Raw genomic sequence first — 25,792 nt, forward strand, 5'->3', positions numbered from 1 at the left:
CTGGGCCTGTAAACACCAACACTGGACTGTTGATGACTGGAAACATGTTGCCTGGTTGGACAAGTCTCATTTCAAATTGTACAAGTGGATGGACGTGTACAGTTATGGAGACAATGTGATGTATCCATGGATCCTGCATTTCAGCAGGGGACTGTTCAAGCTGATGTAGGCTCTGTAATGGTGTGGGGCATGTGCAGTTGGAATGATATGGGATACATGATACATCTGGATCGACATATCTAGATATTGTTACATTCCAATATTGTTAATATAGATATGACTTTGACAGTTGACACATACATTAGCATCCTGTCTGATCACCTACATCCATTCATGTCTGTTGTGAGTTCCGACAGACTTGGGCAATTCCAGCAGGACAATGCGACACCCTATGCCAGAATTGCTGCAGAGTGGCTCCAGGAACAGTCTTCTGATATTAAACACTTCTGCTGACCACCAAACTCCCCAGATATGAACATTATTGAGCACATTTGGGATGCCTTGCATTGTGCTGTTCAGAAGAAATCTGCCCCCCCCGCCCTCAATACTCTTACGGATTTATGGACAGCCCTACTTCAGACATTAATCAACTTCATGCCATGTCATGTTGCACCACTTCTGCAATCTCGCAGGGGTCCTATACAATATTAGGCAGGTGCACCAGTTTTTTTGGCTCTTCAGTGTAGAAAAATCATGTAAAATCAGTGTTGTGGAAGGCTTGCATTTGTTGGAAGGATTCTGAGAAAATGCAGTGGATCTTTATAGAAAATTGCATGCAAGATGTTAGTGTAGACATTTATTCCTCCCTGCTCAATATAAAAATGGAATAGGATAGAAACTCACTAATAATAATATAAAGTACATCCCGTGATGACTGTACAGTGGCTCATCGAGTATATGTGTAGATGTAGAAGATATTTAATGCATCATTTGGCTCCAAATTGTTACGAAGAACCCAATGAGTGCTCTTAAGGCACATCACACTGCCCTGATGCCCCACCATGAAAACCAAGAACATTCAGCATATCCACACTGGCCATCTCCCATACTGATGCAATGTTAGGGTACAGAATAGGGGCCTTTTGTAGTGTTACACTCACAAAGCATATGTAATTCCCTCTCCCAGGTATAACTTATGAGTTGACACAATTTTTTGTGACTCATCCTCCAGCTGTAAGTCAACCTAGAGTTCTTTAAGCATGCTATGGCTAAACATCTCATATAATAAAATTATTTTTAAAATAACCCTACTCCAATTCCCTGTATTTAAGTTACAGAGGTCATGGTGTGTTGTTATAATCAAGTTTCATGATAAATAAGAACACATTTTATAAAATCACTATTCTTTTATTGTTGTCACACCTACAACAGTAATCTTGCATGATTGGTCATCACTGTCAGCAGATTTTGTTTAGTAAACAGTATTTGTTCTCTTTTATTTCATAAAGCTCCGTAACAATCGAGCTGCCCAGCACGAGTTGGAAACCGATTTAAACCTAAAAGAATCCACACTTGATATTGATACAATGTGCCATCAGTTGAACAACTTCTCAAGAGGCATCAATTATTTTGGGGGCATAGAAAAGTTTGATCCAACGTAAGTATGTTTTATTAAATTCTCATTGTTGTTTTTAAATACATAATTACCTTCTAGTGTAAGTTAAGATCTGTGTGTATTTTTAGAGCACTATGATTTATGATTAAGATACTAAACTGATACTTGCATTTATTGTGGGTGAATGTACACTATGTAGGTGACAGTATAATATGAATCTTTCCAGTGGTACATAGCGCGAACTAATGTGTGACCACAACATGGCTAGTCAGAATGAAATTTGTGACTGGATTGAGGGCTTTTTGGTAGGGAGGATGCAGCATTTTATCTTGGATGGAGAGAAAGCATCAGGTGTAGAAGTAACTTTGGGTGTGTCCCAGGAAAGTGTGTTAGGACCCTTTCTGTCCATGTTGTATATTAATGGCCCAGTGGACAATGTATATAGTTACATCAGACTTTTTGCAGATGATGCAGTTAATTGTAATGAAGTACTATCCGAGAGAAGCTGCATAAATACTCTGTGAGATCGCGATAAGATTTCACAGTGGTGCAAAGACTGACAACTTGTGTTAAATGTTCGGAAATGTAAAATTGTGCACATCACAAAATGAGAAAATGTAGTATCCTATGATTATAGTATCAATGACTCACAGTTGGAATCAACAAACTCATACAAATACCTGGGTGTAACACTCTGTAGGAATATGAGATTGAATGATCACATAGGCTCTGTCGTGGGTAAAGAAGGTGGTAGACTTCAGTTTATTGGTGGTATTCTGAGGAAGAGCAATTGGTCTACAAATCAGTCGTGTGACCCATTCTGGAATATTTTTCAAGTGTTTGGGATCCATACCATATATGACTAACAGGGGATATTGAATGTTTACAGGGAAGGCAGCACAAATGGTCACAGGTTTATTTGACCTGTGGGAGAGAGTTACCAAGATGCTGAAGAAACTGAACTGGCAGACTCTTCAAGATAGGCATAAATTAACCTAAGAAGGTCTACTAACAAAGTTTCAAGAACCGGCATTGAGTGATGACTCTACAAATATACTAGAACATATGGTTCAAATAGGGATTATGAGGACAAGATTAGCTTAATTAAGCACTCACAGAGGCATTCAAACAATCATTCTTCCTGTGCTCCGTACATGAAGAAACTCTAATAACTGGTCAAATGTGACGTCCCTCTGCCATGCACTTCACGGTGGTTTGTGGGGTGTAGATGCAGATGTAGATATAGTTAGCGAGGAAACTTTATTGCAGTTTTAAATAACACTGTGTTTAGGAAAAGATCACCACAGACAAGCTACTAAACACCCTTAACAATACATTCTTAGCAATTTGATTTTGATAATCTGAAAAATGCAGTTGGCCAAGGGCTCCATGAAATCATGGAGCTGAGCAATCGTGCTTGAAAAGGTACATGTTCCTAAGAATATGATGATGTTTGTTAATGTACGCTACATATCATTATAAATTTTTCTGTTAGTTTAAATGTGGGAAACTAACAGGTTGACTGATGAGGGGATGTGTAAGATGGTATTTGCGACACACATATGAACACATCTAAATTATTGGAAAAGTTCATTTTTATAATTTATTGAGTTACGTGTGAGTTACATTGAAAAATATTAATAAATTTTTCCACTTTTTATGCACACAGAAATGATAGCATGAAATAATACATTTTGTATCTTATGAAGTATTTAACTTTGAATAATCAAGTATCAGTTCACAGTCATCAGTTGAACAGTTTTTTGCTATTAAAATCGTAATTGTGGCTTTTTGTCAGAGATGCCTAGCTTTCAAGCCCATCTTACAAAAATCATTTAGGCTATTCTTGAGCACACAAGAGCAGTATTTATTTCCCCACTAAAGCTTGTCTGTTCATTATTTCTTAGTACAAATATTTTAAGTGCGTGATTACTTTGAAGTTCCGAATCTTATTTTTTCTGTCTTTGCAATCAGTTTTAGAAGACCGATTTCATGTTTTTCTAAAATGTTTTTTGCTCTGTTAACTGATGTTTGTGAAATTTCTAATAATAAAGCTACATTATTTGCAAGATACAACAGCAAATTATTTTTGTAACTTTCTTGTTGAGTAAAGGCATTTTGTGCTTTTTTTCCATCTTCAAGTAGCTTAATACCATCTAGTACTCACTGTCAGTATGTTGATGGTGTTTCAAATATTACAGCTGTTGTGTGCCAAATAACAATTTCTTTAGTCACTATGCTTTCAAATTACATCTTATAACAAGTTATGCATCACCAAAGCCTACTTTCATTCGACATTCAGTAGCTCCTTGTTCTGCTTTATAAACTTACTATATGCACTCTTACATATATTCTAAAAACAAAGATGATGTGACTTACCAAACGAAAGCGCTGGCAGGTCGATAGACACACAAACAAACACAAACATACACACAAAATTCAAGCTTTCGCAACCCACGGTTGCTTTGTCAGGAAAGAGGGAAGGAGAGGGAAAGATGAAAGGATGTGGGTTTTAAGGGAGAGGGTAAGGAGTCATTCCAATCCCGGGAGTGGAAAGACTTACCTTAGGGGGGAAAAAGGACAGGTATACACTCACACACACACCCATATCCAACTGCACGTACACAGACACACATCACTTTACACATCACCTTACATATATTTCTGTACATAATGTTAACTTTGTATACAATTGGAGCACGTAATTCTCTAAGTTGCTGACATAGGAGTTTTTAACACTAGAAATTATAGCTGAAATCAAATTACAACTTTTATTCACGTTTTCGAAATTAGGTGCATTATGAGACTTAACAATGAAGACATTAGAACATTGTGGAAGTCCGTGTATGAAAAAAATGAAATTACAAATTACATTTGGTGTCATATTCACTGCTTAATGTACTACTGAGTTTATACGTGTTCTACTGACTAGGGCTAGCTTATTTTGACAGCAGACCTTTGATGATTAATAACTGGAACAACAACATCTGGTATATTGCAAATAAAACTACAGAATATTTTCATACACAATATAAAAAATAAAAAATTAATATGGTATATTTTACATAATGGCATAGCTCATTATAAATCAGGAGTTTTTAACTATCCAGACCAGTAGGGCAATGACAATGACATTTTGGATAGCACATTCCCACTGCTGGCCATTAAAACTACTACACCAGGATAGCAAATAATGAAATCTGACCTATAATGTGTATGTCATATAGTAAGAAGAATGCTTTATTAAATTTTGTAGGTAATCTGGGAGTGTACAGGGTGTGAAATTTAGTACACAGAGAAACAGTTGTTCTAACCAGCTAGGCATCAAATTGAACTGAGTTTGGATGGCAAATACAGGTACATCACTCCATGCTGCTTCTGCTGTATGCCAAGGTTCATCAATCATAATGGTTAGCAGGTGAGTGGTGCCATGCCAGTCTGTTGGCAACCGATGGTGAGAAATCTGGAGAAAATGCTGTCAAATACACTCTCTATAGAAGCAGGTCAGGATAGCATGAGCAATCTGTAGTCTTTTGTTATCTTGTTGAAGGCCAAGTTGAAGAGTCAAAGATAGCATATTGCTACTGGCTTCACACATCAGAAATATAATGGCTGCTGTCCAAATATCAGCTATTCAGACCAGAGGTGATAGTACAAGGGCAAATCACAAAGTCTCTGCCCCTAATTGTTGGCCAAATTGCAGCTGTAAATGCGAAATCAACATATCTGCCTTATCTGCTGGTAGCTTCATCGCATGGCAGTGCTGTCAGTTTTTAAAGATGGCAGTTGTGCTTCACATGTTCATGGTGACAGAGCAACGAAATGTGATTTGTTACCTATGGACCAAGGGACGAACACCTGTCGAGGTCTACATGGAAATGCAGCCCACATATGGGAAAAACTGTGTCACTTTGAGAACTGTGAGGTGGCGGTGTTGTAGTTCGACAAAGGCCATGAAGTCTTCCATGAAAATGAGCGGCTGTGGAGGCCACATTCGTCACTGAATGATGACATTTCCTGCATGGATGCAATGGTGAAAGCAGATCAGTGTGTCCACATCACAACCATTTCCTGGTAGCTTCGCATATCCTATGTGAGTGCTTACAGAGGGTTTATACAACCCGGGACATCCGGGAAATGTAGGAAAAAACTGGGAACTTTTTTGAATTCCAGAAATTTTTCCTTGTTTTAGTTATCAGTTAAATTTTTGTAATTTTTTTATATATATATATATATATATATATATATATATATATATATATATATATATATATATATATATATATAAAAAACATTCCACGCGGGAAAAATATATTTAAAAACAAAGATGATGTGACTTACCATACGAAAGCGCTGGCAGGTCGATAGAAACACAAACAGACACATACATACACACAAAATTCAAGCTTTCGCAACAAACTGTTGCCTCATCAGGAAAGAGGGAAGGAGAGGGAAAGACGAAAGGAAGTGGGTTTTAAGGGAGAGGGTAAGGAGACATTCCAATCCCGGGAGCGGAAAGACTTACCTTAGGGGGAAAAAAGGACGGGTATACACTCGCACACACACACATATCCATCCACACATATACAGACACAACCGGACATATTTGGTCTTTAAATGACACATTTTCGCATGGTAATGGTTGGTTAACAGTAGCAGTTGTACGTGGTGGTAGTGGTGTCCCAAACGTGCCTGGATTGGAAAGCTTCATCGACAGAGACATCATAGCCTACAAAACATATCATGTTACCGAAAATGCTAATAAAGACTTCGGCAAATCATCATATATGTCCCCTTCACCTTTTGTCCTGTATACTCGTAAGAGAGCTAAAATTAATGTATATATCTAAAAAGAAAGATGATGAAACTTACCAAACAAAAGCGCTGGCAGGTCGATAGACACACAAACAAACACAAACATACACACAAAATTCTAGCTTTCGCAACCAATGGTTGGCTCGTCTTTCCTGACGAGCCAACCATTGGTTGCGAAAGCTAGAATTTTGTGTGTATGTTTGTGTTTGTTTGTGTGTCTATCGACCTGCCAGCGCTTTTGTTTGGTAAGTTTCATCATCTTTCTTTTTAGATATATTTTTCCCACGTGGAATGTTTCCCTCTATTATATATATATATATATATATATATATATATATATATATATATATATATATATATATATATATATATATATATATATATATATATATATATATAGTTGCAAAGGAAATGCGCAATATACAACAACAAAACACAGTGCTCATACAAGGGTCTGCCAACAGGAAAATGTGTCAAAGGCTTTAGAAAAACTATTTAATGCTTCGTAACAACAAATTGCCTCCAATGAGCGTGATGCCACAACTGTTTACATTAGATTTGCTTGAGAAGTTGTGAGCGGGCTTGTGCACATGCACAGTTGAGTTGCATATGAGTAGTACAATCTCCCACTTCTGGCTACAGAAGTGTGGCTTGTAGCTGTATAAGCAGTAGCAGCAAGCAGCCAGATGATATCTCGAAAAATGTTACTAGCTCACCCAAGTTGCCAAGTTTTTATTTTTATAATAAAACAATTGGAAATAATAAAACAATTGGAAACCTGTAAGGCCTCAGGCTCAAAGATTTCTAGTTAAAGTTTACAGAGTTCTCTCTGTCATTGTCCCCTTTCTTAGCTTGCATTTATCGTGAATCTCTAGCACAGCAAACAATCCTAAGCAACTGGAAAAAATGCAGGTTCCTCTCGTATATAGAAAGAGCATGAAAGAATGGATACTCAAGATTATATATCATTACCCAAAATATCAGTATGCGTCAGGATACTTGATCATATTCTAAGATCATAAAGAATGAGTTTCGTAGAGGCTGAAAAGCTTCTGTTCTAGATTGGCATAGATATAGAAAACATTGCTTGAGTGAAACACAGCTTGTGATATTCACACACAATATCCGTGAATCCAGAGATCCAGGTCAGCAGTGAGATTCTATACATCTAACTTTCCAGAAAGTGTCAGCACCATATCACACTTCATACTTTGAGCAAAAATCCAAGCATATGGGGTAGACCCTCAGATATATGAGTAACTTGAAGACTTGTTAGAGATGGAGCACAGCACATTACCCTTTATGGTAAATATTTATCAGAAATAAAGGTGAAATCAGGAGTTATCTAGAGAAATCTAGAGCAACTTTAAGTAGATAACCTCATGTTTGCAGAGGTCTCTACAAAGATCTTGGAATGCTTAAACAAATTTTATAATAACTTCAGTCTTGAATGATATGTGTAGCTAACAATAAAAATCACTTTCAGGTAAACTGTGATTGAAACAACAACAGCAATACAAGAAACAAACATAATTTTCATTTAGATTACCTTCTGGTCTAAGATGAAATGTGAAATTTTGTATTTTAGTGCAGTGGTCTGCTGGAATAACCCTGATTAATGTGCATCGTTTTCCAAATTTGGACAGTGTGATGAATTGCAAAAACTTAACTCGAAGAGAAGTTCTAAAGTGTATGCGTGAAGCTGGCCAGTTTTACAATCAAGTAAGGTACTTCCTTTGGAACAACCAGATACCACACAAGACAAAACCAACCATCTTCAACACCTATTATACTCCCATTTTGATGTACTCATTGTAGGCCTGTGCTCTGACGGAGAGAGAGAGAGGCTAACTAAGTCCAAGTTGCTGAAATGAAGTTTCTTATATCTGTGCTGATGCGAACGAAAAAGGACAAGATTAGAAATGAAAGGAATAGAGTGGATGCAGGTGTAAAACTCAATGCACTGGAAAAACTCCACCAGTCCAGCTAAAGATGTATGGTCATGTGAAATGGAGGGAAGAAACCAGAATGGCCAAGAAAGTCTTTGAAATGACTATAAATGGGCAAAGATACATTAGATGGCCAAGAAGAAGATGGATCAACATAGTTAAGAAGGATGTTGCCAAAAGTTGTCTCCTTTGGGATAGAATCCCTGAGAAAGAGCTGTAAAAATGTAGATCAAGTTGTCACCAGCAGCCATAAAACTGAACTGCAACCTGAACCTGATGATGATGATGAGTGAAATGGTATTCAATAAGGTCCCCCCCTCCCAACAAAGTAAGCAATTAACAATAGGAATCTGCAAAAAATTAAAAGAATATTAAAACTGTACTTTATTAATCATTTCTTCTATAAATTATCTGATTATCTACAGTTAAGGGTTGAAGATATCTGTTAGTTGCATGACAAATAACAGTGTTCTTTAAATGGGCCTCAATCTTTTATGACTTTCTTATATGAAGATGAGACTGTTTCAGACCTATCTCATGTTGTGATTATACTATACTGCTGTATTAATTAATGGCAGGCTTGGCCAGCTAGTCTCTCATGCTGCTACTGCAAAAACTGTAGTGTATTGCTTATTAGCTGTGACCATGTCAGATTAGTACTCTCAGGAAAGCTTATGAGTAAACAGTTGGTGAGCGCTCACCAGTCCAGTTCTCACTGTATGTTTATCGTCATCTACCACCCACCGTCGAGGTGCCGGGCCATACTATAATAATAATAATAATAATAATAATTTTATTGTCGTTCAGCTGATTACAGCAATAGACAAAGTCAAGAGCATATATTTCTACATAAACTACTATATCGATGTAAATTGGTTTACATAAAACAGGTACACGTTAGAATACAGTATTTTCATCTTCAAAGAATTCATAAATGGTGTAAAACGGATTGTTCACTAGTAGCTTGTATAATTTAACTTTAAAGATATTTACAGGCAGTTCTTTAAAGTCAGCACTTAGTCTATTAAACATCCTTAGTCCAAGAACTAGGTAAGAGTTATGTGATTTTGATAATCTATGATATGGTACATCTACAGATGTTCTGTTTCTAGTATTATGGCTATGACTATCACTTCTCAACACAAAATTAGACACATTGTTTCTAATGTACATTAAAACATTGTAGATGAATAAGTTTACTACTGTAAGACACTGCAATTTAATAAACAGAGGTTTACAATGTTCTGTTTTATCAGAATCCGTTATTATTCTTATTACTTTCTTCTGTAAAAGTAAAATGTCATTTACATGACAGCTACTACCCCACAGTAGAATTCCATAAGAGATGATGCTTTGGAAGGAGGCAAAATATGCTGATCTCACATAGTCATTGGGAACATGTCTTTTTAAATTTCTAATTAGATAAATAACTCTTGAAAGCCTAGCCAATATATTTTTAATGTGTGGTTCCCACGTCAATTTATTGTCAATAATAACACCTAAAAATTTAACAGTTTCTAATTCCTGGTAGTTAGGAATCTCTTTGAGGCTAAAGTAAAGTGTCTGGGTTTTGTTTTCATTTAGCAAGAAGCCATTAGCTTTGAACCATAATGAGGACTGAACAAGGGTATTTTCAGTCAGTGTTTTCAGTGTACCTAGATCAGAGCTTTTATGTAGAAAAGTTGTGTCATCAGCATACAATATTGTATGAGAATTTATGAATAAGGGCAGGTCATTAATCATTAGTATAAACAGTAAAGGTCCCAGCACTGACCCTTGAGGCACTCCGTACCTAACATAACCAAATTTGATTTCTCCCTACCAATGCACACAGCTTGTTGACGGTTCTCTAGAAAAGACCTGAACATATTTATACTGTTGTCATCAAAACCATAGTAAACTAACTTATTCAGCACAGTGTTATGCTCTACACAGTCAAAGGCTCTGCTCAGGTCACAAAATGTAGCCTGGGCATAGTCCCTAGCCTCAAACACATCTAGGACTAATTTTACGAGGGAGTCCATTGCATCCGTTGCAGATTTACCTTTCCTAAATCCAAACTGTTTATTACTAATTATATTTAGTTTACCCAAGTAGGCACTAACCTGCTCATACATAATCGTTTCTAAAATTTTTGAAAAAACTGGGGTTATGGATATAGGTCTGTAACTAGCAGGACAATTCTTTTCCCCTTTTTTGTATATGGGCACAACTCTAGAAATTTTTAGTATGTCGGGGAACTTATGTTCAACTAGGCATTTGTTAACACAAAAGGTTAAAAGATAAATCACACAATCAATAACATCTTTCAACAAATTACATGACATATCATAGTAATCAACATTAACTGAAGGTTTTTTAAATTTTTCACTATTTTTAGGATATTATTTGGGCTCACTTCTGTGAAAGTGAAGGTGCTTGGGGGAAGCTTTTCAAAGCAGCTGTCCATAATGCCAAGTGCATTTTCAGGTGGTTTGATTATTGAACTACTAATTTCTTCAATGGACTGAATGCAATATTTATTAAATTCTTCTGGGGTAATGGCAATTTCCTCTTTGTGTTTAGTGTGTGCAATGGAGTTTATTACACTCCAGGCCTTCTTGCATTTATTGTTAGATTTTTCAATGTTTACTATGTTATGCAGTTTCTTTGCTTCATTTATTGCCTTCCTATACTTGCATTTAGCTTTAGCATACAGGTCTTTATACAGTTCTGATTTACTGGTTTTGTACAGACTAGAATACAGCATTCTGGTTCTATCCCCAAGGAGAGTGACTTTCCTTTTCAGAACTATAGTTTTGCACATAGCCAGTTGGGCCCTCCCCCTCTATTTATGTTGCAATAAAGTTTAAACCTTTAGCTCTGAGAGTTTAAATTTCAACCCATTTCTCCTGCATGAGCACTTTCACTTTTGGAAATGTGAAAACAATGGTGAAGCCCGACCTAGCATCATAGAAGACATTAGACTCATCTGCAGAATGTGTTATAATGGTTGCTCAGAAGATTGAGTTTACTGTACAAATTTACTTTTCATTTACGGTAAAATGACTTTATGCAAAGAGCTTTATTTAACAAACATTCTTGAAGGTATTTCCATTGAACGGCTGTGACCTGTGAAACAAATCTTTTATGTTAACTGGGCGCCTTCATTTAAGGGTTACTGTTATAGAAGTTACAATTATTTAGTGAGGACCCCTTATGCTACTGGTTTTATTCACCTGTTGTTATCATTGTCCAATGTCCAGTACCAGTTCAACGTAGAGCCACGCAAAGGGAATTTCTGTTATGATAGTTAATTAGTACTAGAGCACAGGAATTCAGTTAGTAATATTGGCATATTTGGAAAGATATACAATTATACTTTTTAGTCTTTCTTTTAACCACAATACCATACATTATAACCAAACTGATTATTTATCAGTGAACAAAAACTTTACAGACAGTTTTTTTTTACTGTCTATTACTTGAACTGAACAGGGACAATCAGTTGTGACATGATGTGAGATTGTCATTTGCAAGTTCGAAGAAGTAGGGAACTGAAATGGTTCCATTAAACAATTTCACAATGAGATTTAATTTCTCTAATTTATCCTTCGTTATACATAGGCTTAAAACTTGACAGCCTAGAACTATGAAACTTTCCGTGACTAACCCATATAGCCTCACTACCAAACACGTCCAAAATTTAGGCTGAAATTTTTCTCAAAAAGTTAACTGCACACTGCATTTTAATTTTCCACTCACCTTTTACCTGTTTATGGTACATGATATGCCACAGTCTCATCTTCACAGTGTTACCCTGGGTGAATAATATGTGACACAGTGAATGCACTCTTTGTCTCAGCGAACATGTCCCGTATAGCCGCACCTGCCCAAGTTCCAACACGGTCTGTTCTGTGTAGTGTATCCATTGCTGGCTTTGTCCACTGACAGGGGAAAGTTTTCTCATTGTTTGGCTTACTACCTCTCATTTCTGCAACTACTTCTGAATTTATTTTTAAGTTTGAGGTTGGTCACAATTTTAACTAACTACATTCAGTTGTTCAGGTGTCTAATTTAGATATTTATTTTCTTTATCACATATTTACAGTTTACAAAGCATGCTTTTATTGTTTGCATTGTTTACTTTCTCCAACAAATATTTTGACCATCCAGTAGGCAATCTGGCCTTTGTACTTCCGCATTATCTCTTCACTCACACTGTCCACACTCATCGCCATATGAGACAGTGTTGTGGGTTCTGTATTTTCTTATGTTTGAGTAAGAGAAATTGAAGAATTTGTTATGCTTCAGTGTAACTTTTCATCTTCTGGTTCACAGCATCTCCATAAGTCTTACATGTTATTCAGTGATAAATGTCAAGTCATTATTTAGGTATTAACCTAGCAATAGTAGACTAACAGTAGCTATTTTGCGTAACTCAGTAGTATCAAATTTTATTCACATCTATCAGCTTTCCTATAATTTTTACCATATTAATTGTAGCCTATATGTGCACAAATGGTAGAAATGCAAAACAGAGTAGAATTGTGAGAATTTGAATGATAATTTTCAATGCTGTTTCTGAGAGTTGCTTCTCTTTGTTAATATGTGCAATGACCCAGATGTGGCTTGCATTTTTACACTGGGGAAGGCTGCAAAATTTATTGCTCAGAACTAATCTAGACCTTGTGCTACACTACAGACAGTATATCACCACAACCAAGATTTCAGGGGCTGTGGGGGTGGAGGGTAATATCGCACTGTACCCAAAAGTTTACATTTTGTATCTCCTTTCTGTTCCATAATCAACTACTATATAACACCAAAAGCTAACTCCAAGATGAGATCTGTATTTAACATATTTATTCCCAACACATTATCACAACAAATCATACTAAAAATCACATTTTGAGAGAACTTTAATGCATTTCATATTACTTTTGCTGCATGCTTAATAGTTTTTTTCCCCAAGTCTGAACTTGAGACATTTTCTGTTTTGTTTGTGTTCAGCCTGTTGTGTTTATGTGTTGGCAAGATGAAATAGTGATTGTTTCTGTGACATCACATGCTGTGATTGCCTGGCAGAAGCAATCCTACAAGCTGAAATGTTGATTAAAGTGTTTGTGGAACTAGCATACTGTATTTGTTGGTTTTTGTATTTATACAAGGTGTTTTATTTATCTGATGACCACATAGAGCACAGTAGATAGCGAGCAACAAGCACTCCACTGCCTGGTGAATCACATGCTGTGTCGCCCATCAACTACCACAGTAATGAAAGTAAAAAATCTGCAAATAAATTTTGTACTCTTCCATTTCATGCAAGGAAATGCTGGAACTGCATGGCATTGTTTTCCTCATATTTCTGACATCAATTCAAGAATTTAGTGATCACACGATGTAATTCACTTTGGGAACTTGGAGCTTCACTTGTCTCTGCCGCACTTTTCATCAGATGAAAATTGCCTTAGGCATTTTCATATTACATAATATTCAAAGGCCAGGACAGTTTGTAGTGTTGCATGATCCTCATCACTGCTGGGTGTTGTTCAACACTTTTAATCTTGCGTACTTTGGGGCCACACCTCAACATAAGCATGTCTTGTTGGAATACATTGTCATACAGTTCTTCGTGATAGAATAGAATAGAAACTTTACTGTCACATAACATGTCATATACAATCAGATGATTGGGACATAGGTGACTTGTCAGTTTAAAGCTAATTCTAATTGTAAGTATACAGAATAATTACAGGTATTTTGTAATTTTAAGTACCACAAAATGATTTAAAGTAATCTTGTTGAAAATAAAGTAAAATTAAGAATAAGTATTTACTTAAAGTACTTTTTTAGCATGACAGAGTAAAATGTAACATCAGGCAGTTATTTGTGACAGTCAGCCATAAATTCTTCTACACTGTAATAATATTTACTTGCTAGGTATTTTTTAAATGATGTCCAAATTATTTTGGTTCATAATTTTTAAATTTTTCACAGACTTTATTTCCTAGCCTCATACCCATATAGTAAGGTGTCTTTTCCAGCACTTTTAGCATATGACATGGTAACTTATACTGATATTTGTTTCTTGTTTCATAATCATGCGTAAACAGGTTATCCTCAAAAAGTTGTAGGTTTTGTTTAGAAAACTTAATTGTTTCATAGATATAGAGGCCTTGAACAGAGGTCTGCACGATTGTCTTTTTTTCTGCTATGGCTCTAATGATTTTTTTTCTGTAGCCTAAAGACTCTGTGTAAGTTTGTTTTCTCTGATCCCAAAAAAATTATACCCTATCTAATCATAGATACAAAGCATGCATGATAAACAACTTTTTTGACTGGTGTTTCTGTTATACTGCTTATAACATTCTTTGCAAATATTAGACTATTTAGATGATGACACATGGCATCTACATGGTCTGTCCATGATAAATTCTTGTTCAGCATTACACCTTGAAATTTGGTACAGTTCATGGTGGCAAGGTGATTGTCCTCATATGGTATTTCTAGTATATTCTGTACAGCTTGTTTTGTGGTAAAGTAAATGATTTGTGTCTTTGTTAGATTTAATTTCAGACCATTACTTCTCATCCAGGCCTCAATTTCAGCCAGAGACTGCTGAAGATGACTAATTAAAATTTCACTTTTCTTGCAACAGACTATTGCTGTAGAGTCATCTGTGATACCACACTTTATTTTGGAAAGGTTATTTGTGTGTTTAATTGCCCAACTAGGCATATTATTCTTGACAGTCTCTTTGAGAAAGTGACTTAATTGACTTGTGGAGTTCTGTAAAGTGTGCAGATTTGTTATGTACTCTTTATCCTTTAGTGCTCCCCACAAACAGAAATCACCCAGGGTTAAATTGCTACTTCTAATGGGTCAGATATTGTTGCTAATGACTCTGTCAGGGAACTCATAACGGATTGTGTGCAAAGAAACATTGGCTGTATGAGGCCTTACCGAATCTTATTGAAAAAACACAAAGCTTCATTCTGATGCTCTCAGTTCATTAAAAATTAGTTGTGAAATTCTTTGCACGTATCTTTCACTGTTACCTGTAGCTTTAAAAAAATTGGTGCTATTATTCTGTCACCACTAACTGTACACCACACCCTATTTTGTGATTGTGAAGGGGTTCCTCATGAAGCAGAATAGGTCTATCGGTGCTCAGTTTTTGACAGTTTTGGGAATTAGCAAACCCATGTAAATGGAACCAAGCCTCTTCTGAAAACAGAATGAGGTAGGGATCTATCTCACCATCATGCACTTGTTTCAAAACTCATTCGCAAAACTTATCACTGTGTGCAGGATCACCAGGTTTAAGTTCTTGCACTACTGTTACTTTATAAGGCCTTACCCAAGCAACATACCAGCTCTTTGTGCAGAGGTGCAAAAAAATTAGTGTTTGCTATGAAAGATGCCTAAGAGACTTTTTAGGGAATTTTCTAGGAGATATGCTGTGTCATCAACATGAGTTCCTGTAAGCTGTGTACATTGTTGTTTACACTTCTTGTCATGAACACTTCTCATTTCAAGAAATTTATTCAGTAATTTATGAATTGCATGATGACACAGAATTCAAACAATTCGAAATTTTTTTCAAACAACTTCTGGACAATACGAGCGGACTCTGCACACACATACAAATCTTCAATAAACACTGATTGTGGAATGGAATAATTTGGCTTTGCCATTGTTACAATTTCAGAATTCACTGTTACACTTGTGATGTTTGTTTTACTGTTTTAATGACACTGGCCAAAAAGGATTACAGTGCAGCATTAACAGGGAGACATGGGACCCATTCGATCAGCCTGTATGGCTCTGGTGGTGGGCAAACACAACCCCTCACATGCGGTTATCAGATAAATGGAAAACTCTGTACTTGTGTATTATGAAAATATGTAGAGGATGTCCATAGCTAAAGCCCCAGTTTCAAAACACTGTAGAAAGGGAACTACTACTAAGAATGACACCAAATTTGAATTGCGTATTATTGGCGCAGGGGAAATGTCACAAAACCAAAAAAATTAACGAAAATTTGACCGATTGATGGCTATGTAAGCATCAGAATATGCACACCAACAGATGTGTGGTAGATGGCTGTTCCTCAGTTTGCGTCTGAGACACCCAACATGACTATCTCCATGAAGGATTGAACACTTCTGGTAAAGTTCTTTAATGGGAATGGTGACTGTGCACCAGAAGCCCATCAGAAGTTCCAGAAACTCAAAGGGATGAAAAAAGGCATTGTCCAATGTCTGCTAAGGGTCTAGAGAAAATGATTACAAAATTCAAAAAGACGGGCTTTTGAAGTGAAATGTGGCAGAGTGAAGAAAGTCAACGTCTGTGTTATAACGTCAAGTTTAACACATATATTTCAGAACGACACAACACATATAAGTCACAGAGTAAGTTGACGAGCAAGACATGTGTACATGTTAGCATTCGAATGAGCACTGAGTCCCAGTCTAGCAGCCGCTGCTCGGCTGGCCACTTAGGTGGCGCAGCTGCTGCATGGCTGGCAGACAGCGCCGCATGTAGAGGACGTGCGTAATTGCGCGGTGGCGCTTTGAATGATCGGCGAGTCACAACACTTTTTCCCCCTTTGAAATTGGTGCACTAGTCTTGATGGAGGTGTCCTGGAGATGGCTAATGTCCATAGGCGTTGTTTGACTCACCGTAAAGTCTCGAAGAGGAGGCTTCCCGTACGGACGGAAGTGTCCCCAATGATAACGGGTCGAGATGACAGGAGACATAGGGGTCGAATCTGCTGGGGCCCCATGCACCAATCTGCCCATTGCGGCTAGTCCAGTTGATATGACAGGAGACATGGGCAATGTGTTGGCGTCTGTTGGAAGAGGAGGTGAGTAGATTTGCTCTGACAGAGGATGGTCATCCAGTTCCTGCATGGGCACGTCTCCTGATGGCGTCCGTTCTTGTGCTGGCATCGCGATGACGGTGAGAGGGCTGCGTTGTGAGTATTGAGAGATGCCAAGATCCCGAGCGTCAGGTAGAGCCGAAGGTGGTGTAGCGGCATTCAGAGCAGGCGTTGCTGGCACACGAGGCCGAAGCTGGTCCAAATGACGCACTGCAACACCCGTGTCCATCTGGATTTCATACAGGCATCTGCCACGGTGTCGTAAGATGCGGCCTGGGCTCCATTTTGGCTGCCTGCCATATCCCCGTACCCAGATGAGGTCGTCGGCGGTGAACCGGCCAAGTGAAGGCACCCGCGGCCATGAGGTGGAATGCCGCAGAAGATGAAGTAGCGTGCGGGGCTGTTGGCCATGTAAGAGCTCAGCCGGGCTGTGGTCGTCCATGGGGGTGAAACGGTAAAATGCCAGAAACTGGAGAAGCACATCATCAGCAGCAGAAAAAGTCAGAAGTTTTCGCATCTGAGCCTTAAATGTGCGGACCAGTCGTTCAGTCTCACCTGGATTGTGGATGGAACGGCGGGGCCGTGACATGCATAACGCCATGACGAGCACAAAAATCCGCAAATTCGGATGAGGCAAATTGTGGACCATTATCAGTAACAAGAGCAGAGGGGAGGTCTTCCAAAGAAAAAATGCGGGCGAGAGCACTGGTGGTTGCCGCGGTGGTAGGCGACGTGCAACGGACAATGAAAGGAAAGTTAGAGTAGGTGTCAATTACGAGGAGCCAATAAGTACCTAAAAAGGGTCCCGCAAAGTCAGCATGAATGTGCTCCCAGGGCTTCTTAGGCGAAAGCCACAGTGGCAAAGATGACTTCGGGGCAGTGGCCTGTGACGCACAAGGGCCGCAGGCAGCGACCACATGTGCTAGTTCAGAGTCGATGCCAGGCCAGTACACATGACGGCGCACCAGAGATTTTGTGCGAGACACACCCCAGTGCCCTTGGTGAAGGAGGCGCAAGACCGAAGCACGCAGGTACCACAACACGTGGCGAAGCATTGTCAGTGGAAAGGAGGATAACACCATCCCTAGCCGTGAGGCGGTAGCGCAAAGCGTAGTAGTTCCGCAACGAATCAGAAGTCTTAGCGGACGGGCGATCTGGCCAACCCTTCTGAATACAGCGTAAAACCCGGGAGAGGGTAGGGTCAGAACCCGTAGCAGCCGCCAGCCTGTCCCCAGTGATGGGGAACCCGTCCACAACCCGCTGCTCGGCAACATCCAGGTGGAAACACAAAAGTTCGTCCCTATCAAATGCCTGATCAGGACCCATGGGAAGGCGAGACAGAGCATCAGCATTTGCATGTTGAGCCGTTGGCCGGAAATGAATCTCATAATTGAAACGAGACAAATAAAGAGCCCAACGCTGGAGGCGGTGTGCAGCCTTGTCGGGAAGTGACGTTGATGGATGAAACAAGGAAACAAGTGGTTTGTGATCCGTAACAAGATGAAATTTGGAGCCATAGAGAAAAAACACCAAACTTATGAAAAGCATAAATAATGGGCAAAGCTTCTTTTTCAATTTGAGAATACTTTTGTTGAGCATTCGAGAGCGTTTTGGAGGCATAAGCAATGGGTTGTTCCGAACCGTCAGAAAAACAGTGCGCAAGGACTGCACCGACCCCGTATTGAGAGGCGTCTGTGGCAAGAACAAGATGACGGCCAGGTTGATAAGTAGCCAGGCACGGGGCCTGTTTCAGCATAGTCTTCAATATCTGGAAAGCTGCATCGCATGATGCGGACCAGTGAAAAGGCACGTGTTTATGCAACAGGCGATGCAACGGCTGAGCCACCGAAGCCGCAGATGGTAAAAACTTGTGATAGTATGCTATTTTCCCCAAGAAGGCCTGCAGTTCCTTAGCAGATGTAGGGTGAGGAAGGGCATTGATTGCAGTGACAGTTTGCTGAAGCGGACGGATACCATCCCGAGAGAGTTGAAACCCCAAGTACGTGGTAGATGCCTAAAAAAATTGTGATTTCTGAAGATTACACTTAAGACCGCAGTCTGTAAGACATGAAAAAGTGTGCAGAGATTTTGAAGATGTTCTTCAGTGGTGGAGCCAGTGACAACAGTGTCGTCCATGTAATTGATACAACCAGGGACAGGGAGCAATAATTGTTCCAAGAATCGCTGAAAGAGAGCAGGGGCGCTAGCAACCCCGAGTGGCAAGCGTTGGTATTGATAGGGGCCAAAAGGCGTGTTAAGGACCAGAAACTGCCAGGAAGCAGCGTCGAGAGGAAGTTGATGATAAGCTTCTGACAGGTCAATTTTAGAAAAATACTGGCCTCCAGCAAGTTTAGTGAACAGTTCTTCAGGACGGGGCACAGGGTAAGTGTCGATGAGGCATTGAGCATTTACAGTGGCTAGAAATCGCCACAGAGACGAATATCACCATTTGGCTTAGCAACGACAACGACAGGAGAGGACCACTCACTGGAAGTGACAGGAAGCAAGACCCCTGAAGTAGTGAGACGGTCCAACTCCCGTTTTACCCGATCGCGAAGGGCCACAGGAATGGGCCGAGCCCGAAAAAACTTAGGCCGAGCAGTGGGTTTGAGCGTGATATGAGCTTCAAAGTCGTTTGCATGGCCTAACCCAGGAGAAAAAAGGACAAAAATGTCATCGACAAGGAATCCAGTTGAGCATAAGGAATAGCATCAGATACAATATTGACAGTCATCTATGGAGAACCCAAAAACGCGAAAGGCATCGAAACCAAAAAGATTTACTGCATTACTCTGGTCGACCACAAATATGGGAACAGTGCAAACGATGGATTTGTAAGATACCTTAGCATGAAACTGTCCCAAGAGAGAAATCTTCTGTTTATTGTATGTCCGTAATTGCCAAGTGACAGGTGACAGGAGTGGAGAACCCAACTGAAGATACATCTGAGAATTAATTATAGTGGCAGCAGAACCGGTATCCACCTGCATGCGAACATCTCGACCAAGGATTTGGACAGTGAGGAATATCTTCCCTGAAAGGGAAGAAGTGCAATTGACAGAATCAGAATCAGCGTCACATTCATGAACATCATGTATGCGGTCGGATTTGCAAACGGAAGACACATGACCTTTCTTTTTGCAATTGTGACACACAGCCCAGCGTTGGGGACAATCCTCGCGTGAATGTTTTGTAAAACACCGCGGACATGAAGGAAGTTGCCGGGGGTTTTGCTGCAGTTTCTTAGTGGGTTGTTTACAGTTAGGCCAAGGCTGCACTGCGGCCACGTCAGCCGGCAGGGATGCACCGCACGCGTCGTCAGCAGCGCACAGAGGTTGTATTTCCCCAACATCACCCCACGCCTCTATTTGCGCCCCAGCGGTGCGAGAAATTTCAAAAGACTGCGCAATGGAGATAACTTAATCTAGAGTCGGATTTGCCAACTGAAGGGCACGTTGCCGAATTTCTCTGTCGGGCGCCGACCGGATAATAGCATCCTGTACCATGGAATCGGCATAGGATTCTTTGTGAACGTCAGTAACAAATTGACACTTTCAACTGAGGCCGTGATGTTCAGCAGCCCAAGCGCGATAGGATTGATTCAGTTGTTTGTGACAACGATAAAAGGCAACACGAGAGGCTACCACATGCGTTTGCTTTCGAAAATAGACAGACAGAAGTGAGCACATTTCAGCAAAGGACAAAGACGCAGGATCCTTCAAAGGAGCCAATTGCGACAACAACCGATACATTTGAGGTGAAATCCAGGAAAGGAAGAGAGACTTACATGGTTGTTCGTCCGTGACATGAAATGCCAAGAAGTGCTGTCGAAGACATTTTTCATAATCAGACCAGTCTTCTGCCATCTCGTCGTAAGGAGGAAAAGGAGGTATAGCCAACGACGAGAAACGCCCCGCATTTGACACCGCGATGAAATCGCGAATCGCCGCTGTTAGAAGCATTTGCTATTCAAGGAGATTTTGCAATAATTGCTCGACAGTAGCCATGGAAACCTGTGGGTCAACGGTGAAAAGGAAAAATCCTATCCTCGTCGCCAATTGTTATAACATCAAGTTTAACACATATATTTCAGAAAAACACAACACATATAAGTCACAGAGTAAGTTGACGAGCAAAACATGTGTACACGTTAGCATTCGAATGAGCACTGAGTCCCAGTCTAGCGGCCGCTGCTCAGCTGGCCGCTTAGGTGGCGCAGCTGCTGCATGGCTGGCGGACAGTGCCACACGTAGAGGACGTGCGTAATTGCACGGCAGCGCTTTGAATGATCGGCGAGTCACAACAGTCTGTCAAAGATTAGGCCACAGCATTGCAGGAGGAGTCTAGTGGTGGTGCGCAAACATGCAGTGCATGGGGAATTACCTGAACACTGGACATGCCTGTGAGCATGGTCCGTAAAATCCAAGGAAACATCCTGTATTGCTGTCCATACAAAATCACCCGTGTTCAGGATTGCTTCCTGCTGAACTACCAGCAAGACAAACATTCGGTCTGGAATTTCTAGCTGGCATGCATGTGGACATAAGACATTTTGTGGGAAGACGAAGCCCATTTCCATCTCCAAGAATATGTCAATACACAGAATTGCAGAAAATGGACAACAGAAAATTTGCACACACGTCAACCAGTACCATTCCATTTTGCAAAAATGACTGTGTTGTGTGGGTTAACGGCATCATTTATCGTAGGCTGTTTTTTTTTTTTTTTTTTTTTTTTGAGGAGATGAGTCCTGCGGGTCCTGTTACCTGTACCATCACTGGCAAACACTATGAGAGTCTTTATGCACCAACATCCAGTGTCATCCCAAGTCTACAACAGTGGATGTGTGGGTAGGATCATTTTTATTCCAGATGGCACTCCTCTGCACATTGCAAGCAAGTGAAGTGGCTACTGCAGAGGCTTTTCAGAAATGCTAGAATTATCAGCCATCATTTCCCTACAGCTTGGCCATCCAGATCATCTGATCTTTATCCGTGTGAAAACTGGCTGTGTGGTTATCTAAAAGTTGATGTGCTCTGAATACATACATAACTGAATTGAAGGCACGCATTGTGCACTTCATTCTGATTGTGGTCCACAAGACAGTCTGATGTGTTGTGGAATGTGCTGTTTGTCGATCTCAAGTTGCAGCTGAAAATGGTGGACAGCATATTGAGCATGTCTTTCACCAGTCTCATGAGAATTAGAAAGTGATGTCATTGTGCTTTTGATGTAGTTTTTGGCTGTGGAAAATTGAAAACTGATGTCATTTTGTTTTGTATGTGGTTTTTGGTCTCCAGACAATTAAAAACCAGTTTTTGACATCCAGTCTGGTAGTACCTAGCCAGGGTGGATGGGCTTATGTAACTAACAGTGTCACAACTGTTGATTGTTGAATTTGTGCAGTGATGCTCAGATGGTGTAATTTACAGCAAAACCATAGCCATTGTATTCCAGTTCATTTGCTGTTTGTACTGAACCCCTTTATTTTAAAAAGCGTACAATGTAATTTAGTGGCAAATTTTTTGTTAATTTTTTTTATTCCATGACGTTGCCCCCTACATCAGTAGTATGCTGTTCAGATTTGACTATGAGAGTCTTTGTGCACCAACATCCAATGCCATTCCAACCCTACAACAGTGTGGATGTGTGGATAGGATCATTGTTATCAAGATGATGCTCCTCTGCACATTGCACAGCAAGTGAAGTGGCTGCTGCAATGACATTGATTTGGTTATTCTGGGAAGTGGTTCTCTTTCTTGAGCATTTTGAAACAGGAACCTTAATTATGAACACCCTGAAGTTTTAAGTGATACACCACATTAAATGTCTCTCCAGACTGAGTCATTTTTAGTTGTTTCGTTGTGCTAAAACGTTGGTAAATGTGGCTTCATTTGGAAAAAAACACATTTCCACTCATTTTAAGTCCTTCATTTAGTAGCCTAAATAGTTAGCTACAACAAATGAACTGCTTCTTATCACCTAACAATGATTGTTTTACTTACCTTCATTCCTTTGTTTATAGATGAAATAATCTTGTCTGCCATTCTGCACTGCATTTCATTAAATTTTGGACAGTTAAATAGTTTGTTTTCAAGCTCATGTTCCAATTTTTTGCTTAATAAATTGCACACTGAACTCATATTGTGCTGTTTTCAGATTCACAGTAAGCTGCAGTTATTTGCAAGAAAGTAAATCTCACTAGAACTCGGGCACAATGTCCTCACAAAAAGGAACTTGCTAATAATGGTAACGGGACATTTTTCATGCAGGTATTTCCTCTCTTCATTTGTGAAACTCTCACTAGGTGGTGATACTTATGTTACAATATTCTGGTGTACTCTGGTGAGATAGCTACAAAATTATTCCCACAGTGAATAGAATTGCCAGTTCCAGAAAAAAATCTATCTAAAACGCTATAGAAACATTGATACTTAACAACAGTTAATAACACATGAAAACATAAAGATATACAGAGACATGGCTCTGGTGGTGAAGTTTCAGCTGCTCTGTTCATTCCCTTTTTATGTAAACAAAAGAACTTGAAAATAATGTGAAAATTAGTGGGACACTCTTAGGCTCTGCTAGTTGAGCCTTCAGGAGCTTCATAAGAGGTGTACTCTGTGGAAGAAATGCCCCCAAGACCCTACTACATATATCTAACCATCATATCAAGGTGCAGCCTTAAGACTAGCTGCTCCTGTTTGAAAAACATTGCTCAATATCAATTCCAGAAATTTTGATTGCTGTTATTCATGTGGGAAATATTTGGAATATGTCCTCATAATTTAAATTCTGTAATACATTACAGAGAAATATATTTTGAGGTGTCTTTGTCTCAGAGCCTTTAACTACAAGCCACATCTGCTGTGACCGCTACCCATTCATGAGGGTTCTGGCAGTTCGGAAGACTTGAATGCTTGTAGCCAAATACACATCATTTTATATCCTTCTACTTAGGACCACTTTCCTTTTTGTTGTGGGGATGGGAACCTGCCTTTGATCACAACCATTCATGCTGATACCATGCTGTATCTCACCCTGCTTTAGCTTTCCTTTCATACTCTGTCATTTTCTGTCCAGTTTGTCAGTCCTTATCCTCCAGCGTACCTTCATGCCTTTCTTATTCCACCCATTTTTGTGACTCAGTTTTCCAACTTTTTTCCCTTTTTGTGTTTGCCTTTTTTGCCATCTCTAACTTAAGAAAGTAGTAAGGTAGTGCATTATTTACTGCACTGGGCTCATATGTAAGAAGAGTGGGATTCAAACACTGTCTGACCATCCAGATTTACTTTTGTCTATTTTGTTGTGTCATTTAACCCCATGTTCTATCATCCTTTTTTTTTTTAAAAAAAAAGGTCTTTTGTTTAATAGTCTATAATTCATTATCCCACAACACTGCTGACACCTTTCCCTTTGTCTTCATCTCTCTTGTTTCCATCTATTGTATAGGTCCTAATTTGTGTGTTCCTGTCAACTGTGTTAGAGGCCACTGCCCTTATATGTAATTCTGGGTAAGCCAACTTATTTATGTGTGTTAAACATATTTGTATTTATTTTTCTGTGATGCATGAGTTATTTATATTTCAGGGTGACTGTTCCAGAAACATGGGCTGAGAATAGTAATCGCATAATCCAACGATCACAAAATGAGCGTTTTAAGTCTTCACAGTCTCGTTCTGACAGTGATAATCTTATAAATGCCTGTGCAAATGAAATCTGGAATTCATGGAATGCTACAAATAATTCATTGGCAAACAGGTCATCAGAAATACTGGAAGCAAAGAATAAATTACAAATGCATTTACACAAGGTAATTTTCTGTTGAACAACCTTAAATCATCATCATGATTTACTAATTTGTCTCAAAAATAGTCAAAATAAATCAATGACCAAATCATAGTACAAGTATGCATTTATGTCAAAGTATGTTAGTAGTTTGACTTGTGCACATGTTTTGTAAAGAAAACATTGTGTATTTTGAGAAGAGGTAGTACTAAAAAATTTCCTATAATCGTAGGTCCAGAAACACATAACTTTCTGAGATTCGAAATCTTATCCATATGGGAAGTTGAAAAACATTTCATTTCTTACACGAGCACATTCATTGTATTGGTACTCTGTCAACCGGACCAAAAGAGTTCAGTTACTCTAGGTACACATTAGTCTGAACATTAGGTAGACAATAGTCAGTTGTGTTGTTTCAGTTGTCTAGCATTGTTGTTTCAGTCATGTTAGTGAGTGTTGTTTTACAGTAAATTACTTGCAATCTTGAGTGTATCGTGGTGTCTTATCTACCTATAGAAATGGCTTCAGTTTTGCCCTTACTACTGTATTATTATGCTGCTTGCATGTACAAATTGTTCAGCACTCTGTCTTTTTCATTTCCACTACTACTCCATAGGTAATATTGTGGATGTGATTTTCTGCTGTTGTCTAGCAAATGAAAGTAACTTGTGAGCCTGTGCCCTCTTTACAGAAAAATATCCATGTTGTTAGGTACCATCTTATTAGCTGTTTATCATGTATAAAGTAAAGGCACTACAAATGTCAAAATTGTAACAGTAAATTTCTTAAGCATTGGGAACAAAGTTCCTCAATTTATCA

General features: G+C 39.1%; 1 protein-coding gene across 1 annotated transcript in view; it reads left to right on the forward strand.

Moving 5' to 3' along the window:
• The window catches only part of LOC124789542 (tektin-3-like), a 113,452-nt gene that overhangs the window by 76,632 nt on the left and 11,028 nt on the right, over positions 1-25,792 (forward strand). Inside the window, exons 7-8 of the mRNA XM_047256939.1 lie at positions 1,449-1,597; positions 24,776-24,998. Coding sequence (XP_047112895.1) covers positions 1,449-1,597; positions 24,776-24,998 — 372 coding nt within the window. The remainder of the gene's footprint in view (positions 1-1,448; positions 1,598-24,775; positions 24,999-25,792) is intronic.

The sequence above is a fragment of the Schistocerca piceifrons genome, chromosome 3 (genome assembly GCF_021461385.2).
Source record: "Schistocerca piceifrons isolate TAMUIC-IGC-003096 chromosome 3, iqSchPice1.1, whole genome shotgun sequence".
Taxonomy (NCBI): Eukaryota; Metazoa; Arthropoda; class Insecta; order Orthoptera; family Acrididae; genus Schistocerca; species Schistocerca piceifrons.